General features: G+C 45.8%; 1 protein-coding gene across 5 annotated transcripts in view; it reads right to left on the bottom strand.

Annotated features, from left to right (window-relative positions):
- Positions 1-26,826, bottom strand: part of TSNARE1 (t-SNARE domain containing 1) — a 291,135-nt gene that overhangs the window by 114,184 nt on the left and 150,125 nt on the right. For all 5 annotated transcript variants that reach the window (XM_081951106.1, XM_081951107.1, XM_081951108.1 and 2 more), the window contains one exon: positions 18,468-18,635. In XM_081951106.1, the coding sequence (XP_081807232.1) occupies positions 18,468-18,635 (168 nt within the window). The remainder of the gene's footprint in view (positions 1-18,467; positions 18,636-26,826) is intronic.

Genomic DNA, 26,826 nt, shown 5'->3' on the forward strand with positions numbered 1-26,826 from the left:
CCATCCCGGCTCTATATGAAAACAGGGGAAATCATCCTAATAAAAGGATGTGATAAAAATACAATAAAATGCTCTCAGCTTTATGCCTCAAAGGGGGCCTCGGGAGTGGCTTGCCTTCTCTTCTTTAGCTCCCAAAACATTAAACCTTCCAAAGTACATTAAGAGTCAGTGAAAGTGGAGAACAAAATTAATGGGCAGTCAGTGGCAGTATTTTTTTTTAAAAAAAGAAGGAACCAGTATAATGCAAGATTAGAATTTTAGCTTTGAGTGTTCAAGTTTAGTTATTGCCTTTTTATTTCGTCAATATTTTACTCCAAGCCATCATGAACTCTATTTTGGGGCAAGACCGTTAAATTTGTTTCATCATTGCTAGTAATTAAGTCCCGGTGGGCTTTTTTCCTGGGTCAACATAAATTGGATTTCTCCGCAGATTTCCCACTAAAATCGATGGACAAACTTAAATATAACAACCCAGTATTTTCTTCTTTTTTTTCTCCCTTTATTGAGCTGTTATCACTAATTTCCTCACCAAAATATGCAAAGAGCAGCGAAATGAAACCCATAAATACAGAAGAGAACTGGAAGGGACCTTGGAGGTCTTCTAGTCCAACCTCCTTGCTCAAGTGGGAAACTCTATATTATTCCAGATAAGCGGCAGTCCAGTCTCTTCTTAAAAACCTCCAGTCATGGAGTACCCACAATTTCTGAAGGCAAGCTGTTCCACGGATCAATTACCAGAATAACAGAATTGGATGGGACCTTGGAGGTATTCTAATCTAACCCCTTGCTCAAGCAGGAGACCCTGCACCATTTCAGACAGATGGCTGTCCAATTTCTTCTTTAAAACCTCCAGTGCACTCATCATTTCTAAAGGCAACCTGTTTCACTATTTATGGAGATTCTCTGTTATCCAGGTTATCCCAAAGGCACTTTTTTTTTTCAAGAGGCAACTGGACTTTCTGGTTTTTCTTTGAAGACGTTTTGCTTCTCATCCAACCAAGCCAGAGCTGAAGAAGCTTCTTGGAGGAGAAGGGAAACGTCTTCAAAGAAAAAAAAAAGCAAGAAAGTTCAGTGGCCTCTTGGGAAAAAAACACCTTTGGGACAACTTGTTCCACTGCCTCTTGGTCCTCACTGTTGGGAAGTTTCTCCATAGTTCTAGGTTGCTTCTCTCCTTAATTACTTTCCATCCATTGTTTTCCGTTGTTATCACTTTGAGTTCAGCCAAATTTGGCAAAGGTTCTTCCTAGCTATATAACCATCACAGTAAAGGATTTTGTTATGGTGTCTATTTTTTTTGTTGTTGAAATGATGCTTTCTACATTCTGCCCATGCCATGGATTTAAAATCTTAAATTTGCCAATGATCGTTCTTTTAAAAGTTAGATTCTTGGGCAAAATGCTTTTTTTGAAACGCCTTCAGCAAAATCTCTCTTGCAATCACCAGCAATGCTCTAAGGTCACCAAACCTTTGAACCTCAGGGATCGCTACTGTATTTTTCGGAGTAAAAGACACATTGGACTATAAGACGCACCAAGGTTTTGAAGAGGCAATTTTTTTAAAAAAAGTTTTTGCACTCTGCAAACCTCCTAAAAACGGTGAAAATGGGCCCATTATTTTTTCCAAAAAAGGTATGAATAGCGTTCAGAGGGCTTGCAAAGTGCTCGTGGGGGGTGCCCCCCGAAATGAGCGAAAAACAGCACATTTTTTTTGCAAAAACGGGTCCGTTTTTTGTCAAAAAATTGCATGCATAGTCTTTAGGAGACTATTTATAGAGTACTCCTGGGGGCTGGGCGGGGGGGGGGAAGTGAACAAAAAACAGCCTGTTTTCCGCTCATTTCTGCCCTCCCCAGCCCCCAGGAGCTCTCTGGAAGCCTCCTAAAGGCTATGCCCGGCCATTTGGGTGAAGGGGGTGGTATCTCGGGAGGCATAAAATGCTGTATTCAGTGTATAAGACGCACCCAGATTTTCAGCCTCTTTTTTGAGGGAAAAAGGTGCATCTTATGTTCTGAAAAATATGGTAAGTTCATAATTTTAAATCCCGCGGACCACTAATATGATCTGCCTAATGACTGGCTGGGTGGGTGTGGCTAGGTGGTCATGTGACTGGGTGTGCGTGGCCAACTTGATGTCACTCACATCAAGGGGGGGCCTCTCCGGCCTCTCCTTGCCCCTCCACTCCACTCCACTCCACTCCACTCCACTCCTCCCCTGCCCGCCGGGGCTCCTTAGGGCCCCAACAGGAAGCCGTTGCTGGAGCTAAGCAGCCACCAGGAGAAAGAGTTGGCAAAACAGCTCAGTTCAAATTGGATCTGACCGAGAAAGTGGCTCAGCAGAAGCACCTCACTGAGGACTAGGAGCATAGGCTTTCCAAGCAGAGGGCGCCTTGAGGCTCAGCGGGCTGAGATGGTCAGCCAGTTCCAGGGTTGGGGTTAGGGTTATGCAGCCCCACTCGAACGAGGCCCTCCAGCTCTTTGCCACCAGCGGCGCTTCCCTCCAGCCTTCGCCCAAAGCCCCCCACCAGGAGGCTGAAGCAGACCCCAAGTTGGAATTTCTCTGCCCCCTCTGCCCCACACAAAAAAAACCCGAAAGGGGAGACTCTCTGCAGCAACACAAGCGTTCATTGCACGTATCCAGCCCAGGGGCCGTAGTTTGAGGACCCCTGATTTAGTGCAAGATAAAAAATGCAAGTCATTTTTCTGCAAACCACCAAAACTTTCTCGCAGACTACCCATGGTCCACAGACCATCAGTTGGTGACCGCTGTTTTAAGAAACTCCATCCTCTCCATATGCTTTAAATAAAGAACATTTGTCGTCTTTGTTATAAACACGTGGCTCCTGAGCCTGGAATAATTCAGGACAAATTAAATACAATCTCTCTTGATTTGACTCCCAGGAGCTATTCATAGCAGGCAAGGTATTGTGTGCGGCAACCACACTTTCCGTTGCTGGTAATATCACACCCGGTTGTCTCCGCTTCACTATTCTAGTCTCGTCCTTCTCAGTAAGCAGCGGCAGAGACAGCCGAAAATAGTGTCTAACTTGGAAGAAAAAAATTTGTCATTGGAATTTGCCACCAACGTAAGTCTGGTGAGCAGCGATTCCTGCAAGATTTTAATGCATCTTGCCCTCTCTGACTACCTACAACGTCCACCTGCAAATGAGATGCTATTTCCAAAGCTTAAAAATCAAAGTGAATAAAAGAACTAAGGACAGATGGACTTGACTGGATCAGTCAAGTTAGCACCCATCCCTCTCCTAGAAGAATGAGCTAAGTTAAGTAATTAAGCTCCCCGTTAGAAGAGCGAGTATGCAGAGAAGCGTAATGAGAGTGATATGGAATAACACACACAAACCAGCATACAGAGACACTGAATAGTATAAATATATAGTAGTTTACTATGTAGAAATATAGAGGTATTCAGAGTCCGGTTAACAGTCCAAGTCATACACGGTCCAGTAATTCAGTTATCAATATTCTCAGTTCAACACACAAAGTTTAGCTAAACAGTAGCAAACCACAATACCTCAAAATACACCTGATCAGCTTCTAACAAAACAGAGAGATCTAACAGCCATTCCGGCTCCCTCTTATAGCTGCATGAGGTAACAAACCAATTACACCTCTTAAGCATTTAAAGTAACAGTAAAATAATCATAGCTTATATACATTGCCAAGCCAAACCTAGGGTTACATCCCTAACAAGCTATTTTGAGGATTATGAAAAAGGCCGAAAAATATATTTCCCTGGATGAGAAATGGAGAAACATCCTTTTGGAAAGCAGCTCCCGCCTTCCTCAACAGCCCACAGCAGGTGGCAGCACTTAAGAGAGAGCCGGCTCTATTCATAAGCAAATACCCACACTCAAGTTCCAACAAAGGTAGGATTCGCCCTCAGTCACAATAGGATTTGCCCAAAGCCCCTTTCATTGCATCATCTCAATTGCATCACCTCCAGCAGTCCAAACTGCAAGACAAGAAACAATGGATGGAAATTAATCCAGGAAAGAAGCAACCTGGAATTAAGGAGAAACTTCCTAACAGTGAGGACAATTCATGAGTGGAATGACCAGGGGAGACATGATAGCAGTCTTCCAATATTTGTGGGGCTGCCATAGAGAGGAGGGGGTCAAACTATTTTCCAAAGCATCTGGAGGCCAGACAAGGAATAATGGATAGAAACCGAAGTAGGAGACATTCAACCTAGAAATATGGAGGAATTTTCTAACAGTGAGGGCAATTAATCAATGGAACAGAAATTGCCTTCAGAAGTTGTGGGAGCTTCATCACTGGAGGTTTTTAAGAAGAGACTGGGCTGCCATTTGTCAGAAATGATGTAGGGTCTCCTTGAGCAGGGGGTTGGACTAGGAAACCTCTAAGGTCCCATTCCAGCGACTCGAAAGAGGCGGTGGTGAGGCCCCTGCTCAAGAAGCCTTCCCTGGACCCAATGGACCTAGTCAATTATCGTCCAGTCTCCAACCTTCCTTTTTTAGCGAAGGTTGTAGAGAGTGTGGTAGCACAACAGTTCCCACGTCACCTGGAGGAGAATGATTATCTAGACCCGCGCCAGTCCGGCTTCCGACCCGGGCACAGCACGGAGACGGCCTTGGTCGCATTGGTTGATGATCTCTGGAGGGCCAGAGATAGGGGCTGTTCCTCTATCCTGGTCCTATTAGATCTCTCAGCGGCGTTCGATACCATCGACCATGGTATCCTGTTGCACCGGCTAGAGGGGCTGGGAGTCAGGGGCACCGTTCTACGGTGGTTTGGCTCCTACCTCTCTGACCGGACGCAACGTGTGTTGGCAGGGGAGCAGAGATCGACCCGGAGGCCACTCACATGTGGGGTGCCTCAGGGGTCGGTGCTCTCGCCTCTCCTGTTCAACACCTACATGAAACCGCTGGGCGAGATCATCCGTGGTTTTGGGGTGGGATATCATCTGTATGCTGATGATACTCAGCTATACATTTCCACCCCGAACCACCCCAATGAGGCCGTCGAAATGATGTCCCGGTGTTTGGAGGCCGTACGGGTCTGGATGGATGACAACCGACTAAAACTCAACCCTTCCAAGACGGAGTGGCTGTGGCTTCCGGCCTCCCGGTTCAACCAGTTGCTTCCATCTCTGGCCATTGGGGGCGTGCAACTGGCCCCCATGGAACAGGTGCGCAATTTGGGCGTCCTCCTAGATGCCCGGCTGTCCATGGATGACCATGTAACAGCCGTGGCAAGGGGGGCGTTCCATCAGGTTCGCCTGATGCGCCAATTGCACCCCTTATTGGACCGGGATGCCCTACGCACAGTCACCCATGCGCTAGTGACGTCTCGCCTGGACTACTGCAATGCTCTCTACATGGGGCTTCCCTTGAGATGCACTCGGAGACTGCAGTTGGTCCAGAACGCGGCCGCGCGGGTGATTATGGGGAGGACTAGGTACTCCCCTGTAACACCTCTCCTGCGCGAGCTGCACTGGCTTCCTGTAGTCTTCCGAGTGCGTTTCAAGGTTTTGATCATGATCTTTAAAGCGCTTCATGGCACAGGACCTAGTTACATGCAGGATCGCATCCTGCCCCATACATCCCTACGACCAATCCGCTCACACAGAGAGGGACTTCTTCGGGTGCCGTCCGCCAAACAGTGTCGGGGGGCGACACCCAGGAGCAGAGCCTTCTCTGTGATGGGCCCAGCCCTTTGGAATGACCTCCCCCGTGACATCAGGACTACTTCCGATCTCCGCTCCTTCCGTGTACAGTTGAAGACCCACCTCTTTCAATTATCTGGCCTGGCTCAACCGTAAATTTTTCTTACTCCTCCTGACAGTTCTTTTAAATTTTTTAAATTTTAAATTGCGTTCTTACAATTGGGGTATTTTAATGGTGACTTTTAATTGTCCAATGTGATGTAATTTGTTACCTCCTCCGTGCATGTATGTCCTGTATATATGTATGTTTATGTGTTTGTATACATGTTTTATGTTTTATATACTCCATTGTACGCCGCCCCGAGTCCTGTCTGGAAAGGGAGCGGCTAATAAATTTAAATTTATTATTATTTATATGTCACTAACATCAATCAAATGGTGTGGAAGCAAGACTGGTGTAGGCCGCCATCATAGTTGTTCTTCGTGGTATTGAGAAGTATGGTGTCATTGACTTTTCATCATCACCATCTCCGAATAATATAGGAAGATCTTTCATCAAGCCAACGTAAACTGGATTTCAGCCTTGTCTCTCTAGTAGGCTCGCTATGGGAGGATTATATGGAATCTTTCCATCTAAAACCCGCTCTCCAAGCTTGGCAATTTTAAGATTTCTAGACTTCGACTCCCAGAATTCCTCAGCCAGCCGTGTTGACTGTTCTTTCTGCCCCAACTCCAGAAGCTCAGACTGCCCAAGGAGCTGCTGATCCAGTTCTACAAAGGAATGATTGAGTCTCTCATCTCCACCTCCACAACTGTCTGGTTTGGCTCTGCAACCCAACAAGACAGACAGAGACTTCAGAGGATGATCAAAACTGCAGAAAAAACAATTACAGCCAACCTGCCTTCCATTGAGGACCTGTACGCTGCACGAGTCAAAAAGTGGGCCCTGGAAATATCTACAGACCCCTCACATCCTGGGCATAAATTGTTTCAACTCCTACCCTCAAAATGATGCTGTAGAGCACTGCGCACCAAGACACAAGAATAGTTTTTTTCCCAAATGCCATCACTCTGCTAAACAAATAATTCCCTCAACGCTGTCAAACTATTTACTAAGTCTGCATTACTAATACCATTAATCTACTCATTGTTCCTATCATCCATCTCCTCCCACTTATGACTTATGAGAAACTTTGTTGCTTGCATCCTTATGATTTATATTGATATCAATTGTTTCCTGATTGCTTATTTGTACCCTATGACTATCATTAAGTGTTGTACCTTATGATTCGTGACGAATGTATCTTGTCTTTTTATGTACACTGAGAGCATATGCCCCAAAGACAAATTCCTTGTGTGTTCAATCACATTTGGCCAATAAATAATTCTATTCTATTCTATTCTATTCTATTCTATTCTATTCTATTCTAGTCTAGTCTAGTCTAGTCTAGTCTATTCCATTCTCTATTCTATTCTATTCTATTCTATTCTATTCTATTCTATTCTAAAACCCGGCTCTCCAAACTTGGCAATTTTATGATTTGTGGACTTCAGCTCCCAGAATTCCTCAGCCAGCCATGCTGACTGGGGAATTCTAGAAGTTGAAGTCCACAAGTCTTAAAGTCATCACATTATTAAAAAAAAGATGTTGGGACTCTGGAAATGGTGCAGAGAAGAGCAACCAGGATGATTAGTGGACTAGAGATGAAAACATATGAAGAACGGTTGCAGGAACTGGGCATGGCTGGTCTAGGGAAGAGAAGGACCAGGTGAGACATGAGAACAGTCTTCCAATATTTGGGGGGCTGCCAGAGAGAAGAGGGGGGTCAAGCTATTTTCCAATGCACCTGAAGGCCAGACAAGGAATAATGGATGGAAATTGAAAAAGGGAAGATTCTACCCGGAAATAAGGAGAAATTTTCTGACGGTCAATCAACCAATGGAACCGAAGTTGCCTTCAGAAGTTGTGGGAGCTTCAACATTGGAGGCTTTCAAGAAGAGGCTGGACTGCCATTTGTCAGAAATGGTGTAGGGTCTCTTGCTTGGGCGGGGGTTGGACTAGCTACCCTACAAGGTCCCTTCCAATTTTGTTAATCTTAATCTGCAAAGTTGCCAAATTTGGAGAGCCCTATTCTAAAATGTCAGGGAAATATGGTTTCCTTGGTTAAGGTCAGATATAGACAACGTAACAATTTCTTCTTCTTCTTCTAATGAGCCGTTCCCCCCAAAAAGGACAGGCAAATGAATGAAAACATAATCCTGGGTAAATATTGGCAAATTCCCTGGGAGATTCTATTTTCTCTTTCTCAAAGAACAATCTGTCATGCTAAGCGTTTGAGCTACCAACAACACCATCCAAAGATCCTTCAAGATCTGCTGCTTTCACCCCAACAGACTTTTGTTGTGCCTTAGAAATGTTCACAACTCATCAGCAAGTGAGGAAGATATTTGGGGTCATGGAGAAATATTGGAAGCTAGGCAGGCCGGCCGTTCCAACTCTTATGGTTAGCCAAGAGGGGGGGAAAAATTGTGAGATGTTTTGCTATGCGGATTATTATCGGAAGGGTCGATCAAGGGCACAGATCTGTTTTCTTGCAAGCTGAGGTTGATAGAGAAGGACCTCTTGTGGGTTGTTGTTGTTGTTGTTGTTGTTGTTTGAAGTTTTACAGTGGGTGAAGCCGGAGATATACATGTCAAGAACGAGATTCCTAGTCCAGAGATGGATTCTGAATCCATTTCTTGAGTATCTTCAGACTCTAAATATCAGAAGATGGAGCAGTATTATGGAACCATCAAATTATAAACTTGGAAGGGACAACTTGCCTCCAGAAGTTGTGGGTACACCATCACTGGAGGGTTTTAAGAAGGGACTGGAGAGCTACTTGTTTAAAATGGTGTAGGGCTGTGATGGCGAACCTATGGAGCCATTTGTCCGGGCACGCAAGGCGCTGCCTGTAGAGCATGAAAAACCGGTCCTACGGGCAAACTGGAAGTTCAGAAATGTACTTCTGGTTTGCTCATAGGGCCAGTTTTAGCCCTCCGGAGCCTTCAGGGAAGCTCCTGAAGCCTCCAGAGGGTGAAAAATGGCCTCCAAAGAAGGACGAAGTCAGTTGGCCAGTGCGCGCATTTGCGCTGCCCAGCTGACAGGGCAACACCTCACGTGCAAAAAATGATCCTATGAGCAAACTGGAAGTCCGTTCCCGAACTTCCACTTTGCCCATAAGGCCGGTTTTCCATGCTCCAGAGCTTCCAGGGAGCTCCTGACGCCTCCAGAGGGCCTCTGGGTGGGTGGGGGAGGCTGTTTTCACCCTCCCCAGGCTCCTATAAAGCCTCTGAAGCCTGGGGAGGGCGAAAAAAGCACACCAAAAATGGGGGAGAGTGCTGGCCATGCGCTCATGCACACTGGGGTTATGCGCATAGCATTATGGGTGTGGCATGCCCGCACATGACCTCACCTGTGCTCCCCCCACTTTTGGTACGCGAGCCACAAAAGGTTCACCATCACTGGTGTAGGGTCTCCAGCTTGAGCAGGGGGTTAGACTAGAAGACCTCCAAGGTCCCTTCCAACTCTGTTGTTCTATTATTCTGATTATCTCTGTGAATTAGGAGAGCCCAGCATCCTCAGATGGTGTCCTGTTCTCCACTCCTCCTCTGCATACGAAACTCTTATTGTGAGTCCACAATTTCAGCATCGTATTTGTGTGTGTGTGTGTGTGTGTGTGTGTGTGTGCACTAGCATAACTCTGGAACGCCTCAAGCAATTTCAACCAAACTTGGTACATATATGACTTACACTCTGGAGACAAATATTGTGGGGGGTAAGACACTCCTAACACTCCTTGGAGGGCTGTGTGTGTGTTCCGTTATGATACAGCCTTTTGTGCCATAAAATGGCTTCTACTGTACAGCACAGTGGAGTTGCCATGGCAACGGCTTCACAGTAGTCCACAAGGGGGCTCCCTCTGGTAAGGGAGAAAAATCAAACATTAGAAACTACATTCGGTCTAGATATTTCCCCCTTATAAATAAATAGTCGGGCAACCCCGGGTGTTCGGCTAGTTATTTATAATAGTAAACACAAGTGTGGCAGACTCACAGGAAGTGACAGGTTCACCAGAAACCAGCAGCAGGTTCCCACTAATTCCTAAAATTCTCTTCCTGGAAGGGAAGGGTAGCTTCTCCCTTGGTTATCTTCTTAACCTCAGGTATACCATAAAAGAATTTACGTGCTTGGAATATTCTCCCATTTTTCCTTGAGAACTTGGCGGAATCTGTCTGCATAAATGGCCTAAAATCCAGAGGTTGGGCGCGGGTGGGGGAAACAGAGGGATTACTGAACAGAAGGTTAAGCCACTTAGATCATTTTACCCTTTTTTGCCCCAGGGGTTGGCTTTGAAAGCAGGAAAGCAACAGGGTGAAAAGCGGCTGCCCAGAGCAAGTTCTGCTTCATTGAACTAGTTACGGTTTGGGTAAAAAAATTATGTCTAGAATGTTATGCTGTGAAAACTTATTTTGTCTTGAAAGGTGGCAAACAGAAACAATTGCAATCTCTTCCTCACATTCAAGGAATATGGGACTGTTCTGATCTAGGCTTCCCGAGAAAGCATAAATCACACGCTTAGTCCCCCAAACTCTCTCTTTTATTTAAACGGCTGTGAATTATGGTCGTTCACAGCCCACAATGATTCACAAACAGTCTGCGAAGAGTCTGACAGATGTCTGCTCGAGTTGCCAAAGTCTTTCAGGGTAATGTTGAGAAGCGCCCACCTTTGTCTCCCTTGAAATGCTGCCGTAGACCTAACCGCCAATTAGTTTTGCAAGGCCTAACGGAGCACAGAGTCAAACGGAGTTCTCAGAGTTTGAACCGACCAGAATGAGATAGATAGATAGATAGATAGATAGATAGATAGATAGATAGATAGATAGACAGACAGACAGACAGACAGACAGACAGACAGACAGACAGACGTAGATATAGATATAGGTACACACACAGACACACACACAGACACACACACACACACACACCCTTTATTGTCATTGTACAAAATAAATACAATGGGATTGGTTTTAGCCCACTGGTACAATCCATGGCAACAAATCCAAACAACATAAATAGTACAAAGAATAAAATGCAAGTAATTGCTTCCTGCAAAGGTTCACGTCTGTTTGCTCCTCTTTTATGTCTTATGGAAAGGGCCAATAAAGTCCAAGCCTTACTCCCGAGTCGCCCCTTTTGTCTTAACTGTTCTTGCCTTCTGACAGCTCTGAGCATGTTCTTCTGACTCACTGACGTCAGACTCCGGAGGCAGCACATCACTACCTGATGGCCTTGGGCCCCTCTCTGCCTTCGACGCAGAGCCCTCATCAGAGCCTTTCCCAGACTCCAGGACTGGCCCATGTTCCTCCCCAACCTCCTCACTGTCCAACTCTGCTGCCAGCTCCGCAGGCTGCCGGCAGAAACAAAAAAAACCAAGATGGCGGCCAATAGAACCAGTTCGGGGGCGTGGCCAGCCAAGTTATTACCTACTCGGCTGAACTGGTCCCAACCGGTAGGAACCCACCTCTGCGGGAAACAATCGAGTGAGTTTTCAAGAACCTTGCAGAACCCGGAGGGAGACTGAACTCCGAGCGACAACCGACGCTGAAGAGACGATGAGGTGTGAGAGAAGGACAAACTTTCTCCTTGACTCCCGAAGAGGACTTAGCTTTGAGTACACAAATCCAATTTTATAAGATCTCCAGGGAAGGAGGCTATTATATACGGTTGATTATTAGAAAGCCGTCCAAATGACCTCACATAGATTTCCCGACACGATCGTGCCACCAGTAGCTTGCAAGCTCTCTGCTGGCGCCATTTATTCTCTTTCTCTAAACTCAGCTCCAAGAAAATTCTTAGTGTGAAGAACAGATTGAAACAGATTTTTTTTGGGGGGGGGGTCCCTCTACATCAGGGGTGTCAAACTCAATTTCATTGAGGGCCGCATCATGTGGTTGACCTCAGGGAGGCATGGCTGACTGGGTGGGTGTGGCCAAATGGGTGGACATGGCCAACTGGATGGACGTGGCCAGCTTGAAACCACTCCCCAAACAGCTGGCATGTTTCCTCTTGGCATTGGGTAGACTGGGCCAAAGCCACGCTGGCCCGATCTTTCCTTTTCGCACTGGGTAGGCCGGTCGAAGCCAGGCTGGCCCGATCTTTCCTCTTCCCATTGGGTAGAGCAGGATGGGCCCAGGGGCTGGATCCAACCACATCATGGGACAGATCCAGCTGTGGACCTCGAATTTGATAGCCCTCCTCTACATCATGCTATTCTCTTTTTGTCCCCTCTTCTGTTTTTCAAAGTTGCATTAAGCCCCTTGTGAGCTTCTGATACCCCGTGGAGCAGGGAGCTATACTTTATGGTGTTATATTAACCTCACACCAGTGGTGGGTTCCTCCCGGTACGGTACGGTACGGCCGTAGCAGTAGGAGCCGGGAGCAGCTGACAGTGTACCAATACGGTGGCTCATTTGGCCCACACGCCTGTCCGCGTTCTACATCTGTTTTTAAAGCAACTGGGCAATTGTGCACACATTCACCCCAACAAGCAGCTGGGTGTCGCAGGGACGGTGGATTGAACAAGATGCGTGGCCCCATGAGTACTGGTAGAGATGGTAAGAGCAACTCACCATTGCCTCACACACATACTACCAAAAGCTGTTTCTCCCAGGTTTTCCCCATTATTTTAGATGTTCGGGCATTGATTCTGCCCTGCAAGAGGACAACCTCCACTTATTTAAGCATCTGTTCTTCATGGCTACAGGAGCAAAACTACTCAAGGGCTAGGACAGAAGTTAAAATTCTGGTTGAGTAGTTAAAATTATGCAATATAAGAAACAATATGTTACTTTCCAGGCTGCCTCCTCCTCCTTCTCCTTCTCCCTGCAAACCCTATATCCTTCTAGCACTGATGATGTTCCCTACTTGGGTCCTGAAACGTCTGCAAGAAAACCACCAAGCTCAGAGAGCACCACGGATCCCACAGTCCTCCTCCTTCTCCTCCATTCTGCAAACCCCACTCTCTTCTAGCACTGATAATGTTATCTAGTTTGGTAATGAAATGTCTGCAAGAAAACAACCAAGCTCAGAGAGCACCAAGGACTCTGCAGTCCTCCTCCTCTTCCTCTCCACAAACTCCATTCCTTTCCAGCACTGATGATGCTACCTAGTGGGTCATAAAACATCTCTAAACAAATCCACCAAATCATAGAGTATCAAGGATCCCTGATAGCTTAATTGTCCTGCACAATTAAATGATTTACCTAGCCAACATGGGTTCAGTGCATAGCCAGAGGACAAAGGACAGAGAGAGACACTCGGGTTCATTACAGAATGATTTGGGTATGCACTGAATGTTACTTAGTTGGGTCATGAAATGCCCATAAGAAAACCACCAAACTCAGAGACCCCACATACTTCCTCCACCTCCTCCCTGCAAACCCCACTCCCTTCTAGCCCTGATGGTGTTCCCTAGTTGGGTCATGAAACGTCTGCAAGAAAACCATCACGCTCAGAGAGCACCAAGGACCCCACAGTTCAACCCGAGCTACAAACATCCACTTCTATCAGTATGGTGAAGAAATCAAGCAGATCATTACCAAAAATATTCTGTTTCTTATAACCATGAACCAGATCTACCTGGACAGACAATGGATTGACATTATATGGGCCTTTTTACCGAATTCCTGACATCCAATGGGCTCTTCAAATACATGTTGCCACCCCCTACAATACGAATGAATATGGAAGTATGAATTAGTCCTTCCTTTCTAATTGTTAAACCCTACAGCCACAACTTATGAAACATTTGAATCTTAATTAGTTCATATAATGTGGGATCAAGTCGGAAGGGGTTGATGTAATGGCCTTCAGAAGGCATCTACTAGCCCTTAGACTTACATACCGCTTCACAGTGCTTTACAGCTCTCTCTAAGCAGTTTACAAAGTAGACATATTGCCCCCAACAATCTGGGTCCTCATTTTACTCACCTCAGAAGGAGGGAAGGCTGACTCAACCTTGAGCTGGTCAAGATCAAACTCCTGGTCAGGATTGAACTCCTGGCAGTTGGCAGAATTAGCCTGGAATACTGCATTCTAACCACACCACCACTACAGCTTCCTTCTTCTTGTTTATCTTCCTTCCTTCTTCCTTCCTTCCTTCCTTCCTTCCTTCCTTCCTTCCTTCCTTCCTTCCTTCCTTCCTTCCTTCCCAATAGCATATATACTGCTTCACAGGGCTTTTTACAGCCTTCTCTAAGCGGTTTACAGAGTCAGCCTCTTGCCCCCAACAATCTGGCTCCTCATTTGACCCACTTTGGAAGGATGGAAGGCTGAGTCAACCAGCCTGGTGAGATTCGAACCGGCAAATTGCAGGCAGTCGGCAGTCAGCAGAAGGAGCCTGCAGTACTGCACTCTAACCACTGGAAAGGAAGGAAGGAAGGAAGGAAGGACCAGCAATAGCACTTAGACATATGTACCGCTCCACAGTGCTTTTATATCCCTCTCTAAGCGGCTTACAGAGTCAGCCTCTTGACCCCAACAATCTGGCTCCACATTTTACCCACCTCGGAAGGAAGGAAGGCTGAGCCAACTTTCAGCCTGGTGAGATTCGAACTGCCAAATTTCAGGCAGTCGGCAGTCAGCTGAAGTAGCCTGCAGTACTGCACTCTAACCACTGCGCCACCACGGCTCATACCTAGATTACAAATATGATTCAATGTTTTTCAAGGTTTGGAATTCAAGAGATAAATATTTGGATGGCAGAGTGTTAACGTGGCTGTTTGCAAGATGACAGTTTAGATTATGATTAGGTGCTGGGCCGATTTGATCATTACAAATGTGTGTTCCTGAACAAGACAAGAAATATTTGTTTATACCTTTTTCACGTTAAGTAAGGATAAGGAAGCTTATAATTATCTTTAGACCTGCTATGTAAGGGGAGGAGAATTTATCAGCTTTATTAGATTATCTTTCCAGCATCCAGCAAGGGTGGAATTTTATTTTTATTTTATTTTTCTCTGTGGAGTGATGGAGTTATTTGATGTTTGGTTCATTTTTTTTGTTTTTTTTTAACCCATTTTTTGTTGTTATTGTTGGATTTTTTTTTTCTGTTTTCTTTGTTTTGCATTGTATTCTTGTTGATAAAACATAAAACCAATCTATCAATTTATTGATTGACCCGATAGATAGATTCCCGTTGATAAAACATAGAATCTAGATAGATAGATGATAGATAGATATAGACAGACAGACATCATGTTTTATCAACAGGAGTCTGTCTGTCTGTCTGTCTGTCTATCTATCTATCGATCATCTATCATCTATCATCTATCATCTATCTATCTATCTAATCTAAAGGAGAAAGAAAGAGATAGAGACACACGTGCACAGGGAGAGAAAGAGAGGGGGGAGGGAGGGAGGAAAGGAGGGAGGAAGGAAGGCTCCCTGACTCCATCCTTGGTAGTGCCCCAAAACACTCTTCCGTTTTTGTCTTGACCCTTCCTTCCTTCCTTCCTTCCTTCCTTCCTTCCTTCCTTCCTTCCTTCCATCCTTCCTTCCTTCCCTCCCTCCCTCCCTCCCTCCCTCCCTCCCTGGATGAAAGGAGAAAAAGACTTCAGGCACCACCAGTACCTTATTTTGGTAACTTGGGGGCCCTTAGGAAAAGACCCCCTTGATTGAAATGGCTTCTTGTAGGGTGGTGAGTTTTCCCCAGCACTTTCGGTGGTGATCTAAAAACGACACCTGCCCACCTGGAGACCAGGCAATCTCTTGTAACCTCTCAGTCCTATTTCTACACCCTCCGTGAACATCTAAGCATGGAAGATAAGCATCACCATAAAATGAGCTTCATTAGAGACCTATAGGCCCATCTAATCCCCATCAGCTGAATTAAGGCTGCAGTTTACATTAAATCATGCCTCATTCTCACCTCAGCTTCTGGATCCGTCCCTCCCTCCCTCCCTCCCTCTGTCCCTCCCTCCCCCCCTCTCTCTCCCCTCCCACAGCTTGAAAACCCAACAGTCACAGACAGCCGTTCGAACATCTTATGTTCTTCCTCTACTAGGGTAGATAACATCACAATCCCTGCTGCGTTAGGAATATTCCCAGATCCACCTCGAAGCAATTAGCTTAATCCAATTAGGGAGACCCTGGGCTGCATTTCCTAATCCAAGCCTGGCAGTTCCGTTTGCAAGTTCTTTTATCGCTGAGTTCGCTCTTCGTTTAACATCTGCCATGGAAGGGAGTTTTTCTCCCCGTGTCTGCAGGGTTGGGAGAAACGGGGCAACAGATGCGCCTGGTTTTTAAAAGATGGAGAGATTAAGAGCTCCAAAGAAAGGGAAGCTGCCCAGATCCAGAGGCTACCGAGACGGATTTTCTAGCTAATTTGCTATTTAAAGGTGAGCTTGGCAGGAGTTGGTGGTTAATGATGATAAAACGGCATAGGCATGAAAGCTGGCTGACTGACTTTTGAGTTTTCTGACCCAGATCTCCAAACACAACCAAACAAGGTTCCTTTAATTAGCGGTGCCAACAGCCCCGGCAAAAAGATTCTCTCTCTCGGCAGGCTAAGCTAACAAGTCTAACTGGCAGGGGAGATGAATAGTTGTCTGCCACACCTATTCATCTCTGCCTCCTGCCTTTTATCTCCAGAGCTAGGGTTGAGCTTCTCTAGCAGTGGTGGCTCTTCCTTCCCCAGGACCAGCCCATAGATTTCCACTGCTCTCCTCTCCTCTGCCTTCTGCACATCGGCAAGTCAGGCACTGGACCCAGTTGTTTCCCCTCTTCCGCATCAGCCACCTCCAGACCTGGGGGCTGTTGACTCTGTCAGGCCTGTAGCTATCTTTTCACCCTATTCGTTTTCTATGGTGGGAAAATGGGAGGGGGGATTGTACGGAGTTAGATGATATGTAGCCATAACAAAATTCTTTCTAGAAAGCCAAGGTCATCCTTTGTCTTTGCACCTGACCGGAACTGGATGGGTGGAACTGCCAGCATGGCAGTGGGAAATTGGACCATGGGATGGACTTGTGAGTGTGGGGGCAAGATCTTGAACTTTCAACTGGGTGGGGAAAACAGGGAAGCTTTCAGATTTGGGTTTTCCCAGATGTGCAAACATGGCTCTCTTCATAAATTGGAACATTGAGGAATCCTTTGCCTCGGACTCTGATTTTTGGATGCTATTTGGAACCCTGATAGATTCTCCATCTGAGGGATAATGGACGGCCCAGGCTCCGCCTCTCTCTCTCTCCCTCTCCCTCCCTCCCTCCCTCCCTCTCTCTCTCTCTCTCTCTCTCTCTCTCTCTCTCTCTCTCTCTCTCACACAGCACAATTCCCTCTTCCCCCTCGGAGCTCTCGGCTTGCCTTGACTCCTATGCCTCCTCCTCCTCTGATTTGACTGGTGGAGGGGCCGGTGGCCAAGAGGACACAACATCGAGGCAACTATGAGACGGTGAGTCCTCTTTTATGCATGAAAAAGGACTAAGTGACTTCGGGCCAATCATCGGGAGACGGTGAGTTCTAATCCTGTGTTAAGCATCCTTGTTCTCCTTGTCTGCACTTCCTGCAACAAAGGTGAAGCTGGTAGTTTGCTATTATAATTTATGTCCCGGAAGTCATGGGGTCATGGAGAATTAGGATTGGATGGAACTCCAAATCCTGGATTGGAAAATTGGAGTCAGTACATTGGAAGCTCCGGATTAGCTTTAGAGGAATGTTGGTTCTGATGACCCAGGCATAAAGACTTGGGAGAAATGAATGGATGGATCGATGGATGGATGGATGGTTGAATGATTAAAACATATGAAGAACGGTTGCAGGATTTGGGGGTGGCTGGTCCACAGAAAAGAAGGACTAGGGGGGACATCATAGCAGTATTCTAGTATTTGAAGGGCTGCCACAAAGAAGAGGGGGGGGTGTCAAATTATTCTCCAAAGGACCAGAAGGCAGGATAAGAAGCAATGGATGGAAACTGATCAAGGAGATATTTAACCTAGAGTTAAAGATAAATTTCTTGACAGAATCAGTGGAACGGTTTGCCTTTAGAAGTTGTGGGTACTACAACAACAGAAAGAGGGAATGGAGAGAGGAGTAGAGGGAAAGATAGGAAGGAGAGGAGAAAGGAGAGGGAAAGAAGAAAGGGAAAAGGAGAGGAAGAAATGGAAGGGAAGTAAGAGTAGGAGAGAGGGTAGGAAAGGGGAAAAGAGGGGAGGAGGGGGAGAGGAAGGGGAAGTAGAGGAGGGAAAGGAGAGGAGGAAAGGAGAAAGTATAGAATGAGATAAGAAGGGAGGGAATGAAGTAAGAAGAAGTAGGATGGTTGTAAAATAAGATGGGCGTATGGGATTGTAGAAAGAGAGATCGTATATTTGTGAATGTATACATGGGAAATAAAAATAAATAACTTTTTTTTCAAAAAAAAAAAGGAAAAAAGAAGTTGTGGGTGCACTGGAGGTTTTTAAGAAGAGACTGGACAGCCATCTGTCTGAAATGGTAGAGGGTCTCCTGTTTCAGCAGGGGATTGGACTAGAAGACCTCCAACGTCTCTTCTGGCTCTATTCTGAATTTGAATTTGAATTTAGCAATAGCCCTTAGACTTATATACGGGTCCTCATTTGACCCACCTCGGAAGGATGGCAGGCTGAGTCAACCTTCAGCCTGGTGAGATTCGAGCTGCCAAATTGCAGGCACCCGGCAGTCAGCAGAAGTAGCCTGCAGTACTGCACTCTAACCACTGCGCCCCCACAGAATATGCTTGGAGCCTTCCAGCTTTCCTACAATTGTTACTGACCTCAATCTGCTGAAGAGCTTCTTCCCGTTGACGGATGACTTCTAAGTCCTCCTCCGTGATCTCGGAGAGCAGGGCATTTTCCTGGCTCTGCTCCAGCTGTGAGATGTCTCCATCGCCAAAGATCTTCTCATCATCTGCCAAGTCAGAAAAAGGTGCCTTGGGGCTTTGCTGAAGAGAAGAACCAAAAGTGTAGGATTAGAACTGTAGGATTCAAAAGCTAAGACAGAGTCTTCAAGAAGAGATGTGTAGTCACCAGAGTGTTGGAAATGCAAACAGGCACAGAGATCTTATTACCATATGTGGTGGAACTGCCCATTGGCGAAAAAATACTGGTCAAAGATAAAAGGGTGGTCAGAAGAGATGATAGCACAACAAATAGACCTAAACCCAGAATTATTCTTATTAGGTATAAATATAAAGGTAAAGGTTGCCCTCGCATATATGTGCTAGTCGTTCCTGACTCTAGGGGGCAGTGCTCATCTCCATTTCAAAGCTGAAGAGCCAGCACTGTCCGAAGATGTCTCCGTGGTCATGTGGCCGGCATGACTCAATGCCGAAGGCGCACAGAATGCTGTTCCCTTCCCACCAAAGGTGGTTCCTATTTTTCTACTTGCATTTTTGCATGCTTTCGAACTGTTAGGTTGGCAGAAGCTGGGACAAGTAACGGGAGCTCACTCCATTATGTGGCGCAAGGGATTCGAACCGCCAAACTGCCGACCTTTCCGATCGACAAGCTCAGCGTCTTATTAGGTATACCACCAGGGAAATACAATAAAGGAATTATATATTTAACGTTATACGTAATAACAGCAGCTAGAATTACATAGGCACAAAAGTGGAAAAACGGGAGTACATCTACAAACAAAATGGAAATAAAGAAAATATTAGAGGGTGCCGAAATGGACAGGTTAATGATGGAACTTAAAGATAAAGAAGAAACAGAATATCACTCAATGTGGAACTTATATTTGGCTAGATAATAGATGCAGAGGTTAGAAAATCAACAATGAAAGATTAACAAAGATGACCATACGTGGTTGGAAAAGATGATACAACAGCATATTGACTTAAAACCTGAAATATTCCTTTTGGGGATGTTACCAGAAAATTTATATTTGATTATTCATGTTATAACAGCAGCTAGGATTGCATTTGCACAAAATTGGAAACGCAAATAGATTCCTACAGAGGAGAGAATGTGATTAGGAAAATATTGGAATGTGCTAGAAATGAACAGATTAACACTGGCAATTAAAGAGAAAGTATTATATTATATGAGAATCATTTTATCGACGGTTAGAGAATAAATATAAGAATTGGAAGTAAAAAGTGGTGGTGTAAAAAAATAGAAAATGTATCAATAGAGTTAATGTAATTAATAGTTAAATAAATCAAGAAGAGGATTGTTACAATATTAGACATTTAAGGTATAGGTGTTAAGCTAGGAGTAGATCAAATAATGAACATGATGGCACAAAATATTTGTGCCCAGAGGACAAACTGTTTAATGGAAGATGGATGGTATATACTAAAATTAAATAAAAAGTTATATATATATATATATGTGTGTGTGTGTGTGTGTGTGTGTGTGTGTGTGTGTGTGTTGTATTTGTACTGATAAATAATATTTAGGCATACCAGGGGTTGCCGGGACAAGTCACGGGAGCTCACTCCGTTATGCAGCGCTAGGGATTCAAACTGCCAAACTGCCGACCTTTCTGATTGACAAGCTCAGCGTCTTAGCTACTGAGCCACTGCGTAGGGTAGTACAAGGCTCCAAATTCTCTATTACCATAATAATTAAATATTAGTAATTGCACTAGCAGCTTTCTTCACCAAGAATTTAAAATTCTGAGTAAAGAGGCAGATGATAGATTAAATAGATAATATGTATCTAAGATAAATGATATATGATTGACAGATGACAGACAGATGATAGATAAATATTATTATGCTTGGTCACACAGTCATCCAGATGTTTAGACTGGATCTGGCATTTTAATCCACCTATCGAGACTTTCCCAAGAACTTGGGATGTGGATATTTGATGCTGTTAAAGATATTATCACAGGGTGATGATGGTAACGGTCAAATTTGTTTGCTCTGCTTGTCAAATTTAAAACAACTGAGTGGCTCTAGATAGATAGATGCATGATGGTGAAAGATAGGTAGATTAGATATAGACAGGTGCATGGATGGGTGAATGGATGGATGAATGGAGAGAGAGGGAGTGAGAGAGAGAGAGAGAGAGAGAGAGAGAGAGAGAGAGAGAGAGAGAGAGAGAGAGAGAGAGAGAGAATATGATATAGATACGATAGACTAATGGAGAGACAGACAGACAGACAGACAGACAGATACAATAATAGTACAATACAATACAATAGTAGAGTTGGAAGGGACCTTGGAGGTCTTCTAGTCCAACCCCCTACCTAGGCAGGAAACCCTATACCGTTTCAGACAAATGGCTATCCAACATCTTCTTAAAGACTTCCAGTGTTGGGGCATTCACAACTTGTGGAGGCAAGCTGTTCCACTGATTAATTGTTCTCACTGTCAGGAAATTTCTCCTCAGTTCTAAGTTGCTTCTCTACTTGATTAGTTTCCACCCATTGCTTCTTGTTCTACCCTCAGGTGCTTTGGAGAATAGTTTGACTCCCTCTTCTTTGTGGCAACCCCTGAGATATTGGAACACTGCTATCATGTCTCCCCTAGTCCTTCTTTCTATTAAACTAGACATACCCAGTTCCTGCAACCGTTCTTCATATGTTTTAGTCTCCAGTCCCCTAATCCTCTTTGCTGCTCTTCTCTGCACTCTTTCTAGAGTCTCCACATCTTTTCTACATCGTGGCGATCAAAACTGAATGCAGGATTCCAAGTGTGGCCTAACCAAGACCTTATAAAGTGGTATTAACACTTCACGTAAGGGGTGGATTCCTGCCAGTTCTAACCTCTTCTATAGAAGAGGTTCCACAAATCTACCGTGCCATTTAGATCCGGTTCCAGCTCCCTCCCCTGCCCGTCCACACATCACCAAGATGACGAGCGAGAGGAGGAATTCTGGGAGTTGAAGTCCACAAGTCTTAAAGCTGTCACGTTTGAACACCCCTCGGTTTTTTTTTTCTAAAGGGTTAGGGGTGCAAGGATCTTGTAACAGCTTTAAGACTTGCGTGCTTCAAATGCCAGAGTTTCTGAGCCAACATTTTGGTTGCTAAGCAAGAGCGTTTTTAACTGAGTTTAACCACATTTTACAAGTTGGCCACGCCCACTCAGTCACATGGCCGGCAAGCCACTCCCATAAAGCAGGCCACACCTACAGAAGAGGTTCTAAAAAAAATTGAAACCCACCACTGCTTCACGTGATCTTGATTCTATCCCTCTGTTGATGCAGCCTAGAACTGTGTTGGCTTTTTTGGCAGCTGCTGCCCACAGCTGGCTCCTATTTAAATGGTTGTCCACTAGGACTCCAAGATCCCTTTCACAGTTACTACTACTGAGTAAGGTATCACCTATACTGTACCTGTGCATTTCGTTTTTCTTGCCTATCAGTTGCAGAGGAGGCAATTCTGCAACTGTTCTGTTAGGAACTTTTTGACACTGCGCTAACCAACACCCAAAGTTTTTAAGATGGATTTCCTGAAATTGCTCTGCAAGGAAGTCATTCTCTCTTAAGTGCATTTTCCTGATGCAAGCTTTTCAAAGCATTTCCTCTAATTATTTGGTAATTAGACAATCCCCCCCCCCATTTTAACTAATTACTGGCAGACACATGTTACCGTTTCACAGAAGCATTTTGCACAAGCATTTTATTCATTATTTTCTAATAAATGCTGGAACATTTTCCTCAAGGCTGTGCTGTAGGGGAAGCTGTTTTAGTCTATTTGCAAATGTACTATTTTCCTGTGGAGTCCCTGATGCTCTCTTGTTTCCTTGCAGACCTTTCATTACCCATCTCGGTAACATTATCAGTGCTAGAAGGGAGGGGAAGCTGTAGAGGTGATGGGGTAGAGGAGGGGAGGGACTGTGGGGTCCTTGGTGCTCTCTGACCTTGGTGGTTTCCTTGCAGACATTCCATTACCCAACTAGGTAACATTATCAGTGCTAGAAGGGAGGGGAAGCTGTAGAGGGGAGGAGGACGAAGAAGAGGAGGAGGAGGAAACTGTGGGATCCTTAGTGCCCTCTTAGCTTAATAGCTTCCTTTCAGATATTTTATTACCCAACTAGGTAACAACATCAGGCCTAGAAGGGAGGGGAAGGTGCAGAGAGGAGGAGAAGGAGGAGGAGGAGGAGGAGGAGGAGGAGGAGGAGGAGGAGGAGGAGGAGGAGGAGGAGGAGGAGGAGGAGGAGGAGGAGAAAGTGTAGAGTCCTTGGTGCCTTCTTAGCTTGGTCGTTTTCTTGCAGACATTTTGTTATCTAATTAGGTAACTTCATTAATGCTAAAAGGGAGGAAAGTTGCAGGGAGCAGAAAGAGGAGGAGGAGGAGGAGGAGGAGGAGGAGGAGGAGGAGGAGGAGGAGGAGGAGGAGGAGAACAACGACAACGACTGTAGAGTCCTTGGTGCTCTCTGAGCTTAGTTGTTTCCTTGCATATGTTTTATTACCCAACTAGGAAATATCATCGGTGCTAGAAGAGAAGGGCTTTCTTCTCTGTTTATATACAAGCGGTTTGCCCTGTCAGTGCTGGTGGGGGTGAACTTGATTGTTCTTTCATTAGGGTCTTGGATTGGGACATTATTTAGTGTGTGACTGTTGCTCTTGTAGTACTTTTGGTGTCAATCTCTGCTTCTCTGGGTGTTGCTTGCTGGTGAACAGGCATTTGGCTCTACATTTTAGCTTTTTGATCATCCCTTTAAAATGGCATGTAGTTGTTGTTTACCTCTATGTGCCTGTTGATGGGTGATTTGTCCAAGAATCTTTCTTTTTCCTCCTATCCGCAGCTTGCAGTGGTTGTCATTGGAAAAACGCTTCTGTCCTGCTCTGTTTTTCCTTTTTTTTTTTTTTTAGTGGCCTTCAGATGAAAATCCTGCCCATGGCCAATCATCTGATAATGGTCTCACCTACTTATGGCCATCCATGCTAATACAGTATAGGTGGTACCTTGCTCAGTAGTAGTAACTGTGAGAGGGATCTTGGGAGTCCTAGTGGACAACCATTTAAATATGAGCCAGCCGTGTGCAGCAGCTGCCAAAAAAGCCAACACAGTTTTAGGCTACATAAACAGAGGGATAGAATTAAGATCACGTGAAGTGTTAATACCACTTTATAAGGCTTTGGTAAGGCCACACTTGGAATATGGCATCCAGTTCTGGTCGCCACAAAGTAAAAAAGATGTGGAGACTCTAGAAAGAGTGCAGATAAGAGCAACAAATATGATTAGGGGACTGGAGACTAAAACATAGGAAGAACGGTTGTAGGAACTGGGTATGTCTAGTTTAATGAAAAGAAGGACTAGGGGAGACATGATAGCAGTCTTCCAATATCTCAGGGGTTGCCACAAAGAAGAGGGAGTCAAACTATTCTCCAAGGCACCTGAGGGTAGAACAAGAAGCAATGGGTGGAAATTAATCAAGGAGAGAAGCAACTTAAAACTGAGGAGAAATTTCCTGACAGTGAGAACAATTAATCAGTGGAACTACCTGCCTCCAGAAGTTGTGAATGCCCCAACACTGGAAGTCTTTAAGAAGATGTTGGATAGCCATTTGTCTGAAGTAGTGTAGAGTTTCCTGCCTAGACAGGGGTTGGACTAGAAGACCTCCAAGGCCCCTATTGTATTGTATTGTATTGCTACAGTGATGCCTCCAGCAAATTCTCCTGTCAGCGTTCCAAGTAATGCACCCATAGAAAGTAGAACTCCGAGGCAGGCAAATTCCTCAAAGAGCAGTTTATTGGATACATCATATTGGCACAACTGGTGAAAGCCAACTCTGAAAGTTCCCGCAGCTTTCACCTAATTAAAAGTTAACATGGTCACACTGTCCAATCCAGGCGCTGGCTGGTTGCTTGGTTACTTTGCTCCTCTTCTGGCCAGCCACCTGTAAGGATGACCTTGGTTCCCACAGGAAAACCTGATTGTTTTAGCTACAAAACCCCATCTAACTATCTCCCCACCCTCCCACCACTGGGTGGCAAGTCTCCAAGAGGGTCTCAGCCAGGCTCACTTCAGGGTTGACCCCTCCAGCAAGTCCTTTAAAAACTGCAGTTCTGTCTTTCTATTTGGCAGTCTCTCTCTCCTTCCTGTTCATTTCTTGGCTTGACCTGCTGGGCCAACAGATGCTCAGGTAGCAACATGAGTGAAATACAATATCTGGAGCAAAACTGTAAATGCTCCCTTTCCCCCTTCTTGCCTGGCATGGCCACTTATTTTTCGTTTTTCTGTTTTTCTGGACTGCCTTTTATTTAAGACCAAATAAAGATCAAGGAGAGAAGCAATTTAGAACTGAGGAGAAACTTCCTGATAGTTAGGACAATTAACCAGTGGAACAGAAGTTGCCTCCAGAAGTTGTGAATGCCCCAACACTGGAAGTCTTTAAGAAGATGTTGGATAGCCATCTCTCTGAAATGGTGTAGGGTTTCCTGCCTAGGCAGGGGGTTGGACTAGAAGACCTCCAAGGTCCCTTCCAACTCTACTATTGTATTGTATTATTATTGTATTGCATTGTATTATTGTATTGTATTAAGACGTCAGAGAATAATTTGAACTGCAGAAAAAACCATTACCGCCAACCTGCCTTCCATGGAGGACCTGTACGCTGCAAGAGTCAAAGAGAGGGCCCTGAAAATATCTACACATCCTGGACATAAATTGTTTCAACTCCTGCCCTCAAAGCGACACTATAGAGCACTGCACACCAAGACAACTACCATGTTTCCCCGAAAATACAACCTGTCCCGAAACTAAAGCCTTGCCACATTTTTCGCATCGGCAAAAATATTAGCCCAGCCCTGAAAATAAACCCCCTGGACAACCCCCACCCCCCGGCCAGGCAGAGCACCGCTCACTGACCTAGCGTTATCCCGAAAGCACCAAGTCGCAGGAGCTGGGGGGGGAGCGCTCACGTTGCTTGCCGCCTTTGGGATACCACTAGGTTGGGGAGTGGCGTTCTGTCTGGCCAGAGGGGAGAGTTGCTGGGTGGCTGCTCCCTTGTGAACTGGCTCCCGAAGAGCCGGGCACAGCCTCAGGGGAGAAGCAGCCATGAGGTAACCATGCTCCCGAGCAGCCGCCCGGCAAATCCCCTCTCCAGCCGGGCAGAGCGCCATTCACTGACCTAGGGGATATCACTAAGGTGCCAAGCCATGTGGCGCTCTGCCCGCCCCCCCAGCTCCCGCGGCTTGGCACATTCGGGATACCCCTAGGTCAGTGCATGGAGCTCTGTCCGGCTGGAGAAGGGGGTTGCGTGAGCGCCTGTTCCGCCCACAACCTCACCAAGCCCTCGCGCAGCTCTCCCAGGCCACCACCACTGGCCATTGCTGCCTGCCGCCGCCGCCCCGCTCCGAGCATAACTTCCAAACTCCAAAACTCGGGGAAGAGTCTTCCAGCATCGGCCGCTCTAGGAGTGCTCTCTATGGTGGGCTGGCTGCCGGACAGAGAGTCTTCCGGACAGAGAGTCTTCCGGACAGAGTCTTCCAGCAGAGGCCATGAAGTTATTGCGCCTGACCCCCACCAAGATGGATTTAAGGGCTGCCATCTTGAATCTTTTATAGACTAAGTGAAAATTTAGCAGTTTAAGATTCAGTATCGCCCTCCATCCCCCCGAACTCTTCAGAATGACAAAGAGGTTGGAATAGAAACCTGACCCCACTTGGTCCAGTGGAACCAGTTCCACCGCCCTAATCTCTAGGAGGTGTCGGATCGCCTGCCTCATGAGAGAGCTTTTATCTTTACTCATGGCAACCGAAAACGTCCAAAAATGGTTCGGGGGAATGGAGAGGAACTCTAGGCGCAGACGAAATCTGATGATGTTTAGAACCCAGGCATCAGAGGTAAGCTCAGCCCAGGCGTTGGCAAACAGAAGCAGTCTGTGGCCTATGGGTGGGGTCGCTAATGACCCATCTGCCCCAGCAGTAGGGACGGCCACTACTCCCCCGAAAGGGCCTCTTCCCCTGGGGTTGGAACCTAGGCCTATCCCTGGTATAGTGCCTATCTGACTGCCTATCTGATCTTGGAAAATACCTGCTGCTTTGTTGAGCTTCCTGATCTGACTGACCATAGGACTGCTTCCGAAAGTAAGGTGCAGACTTTTGCTCCGACTTCTTAAGCAGGCATGGGCATGACCTTCCTTTTGTTCTTGTCCTCAACGAGGATTGGGTCCAACGGGGTACCGAAAAGGGATCCCCCGGAATAAGGCGATGATGCCAGGTGCCACT

Source organism: Natrix helvetica (genome assembly GCF_964273705.1).
Source record: "Natrix helvetica genome assembly, chromosome: 4".
In the NCBI taxonomy this organism is placed as follows: Eukaryota; Metazoa; Chordata; class Lepidosauria; order Squamata; family Natricidae; genus Natrix; species Natrix helvetica.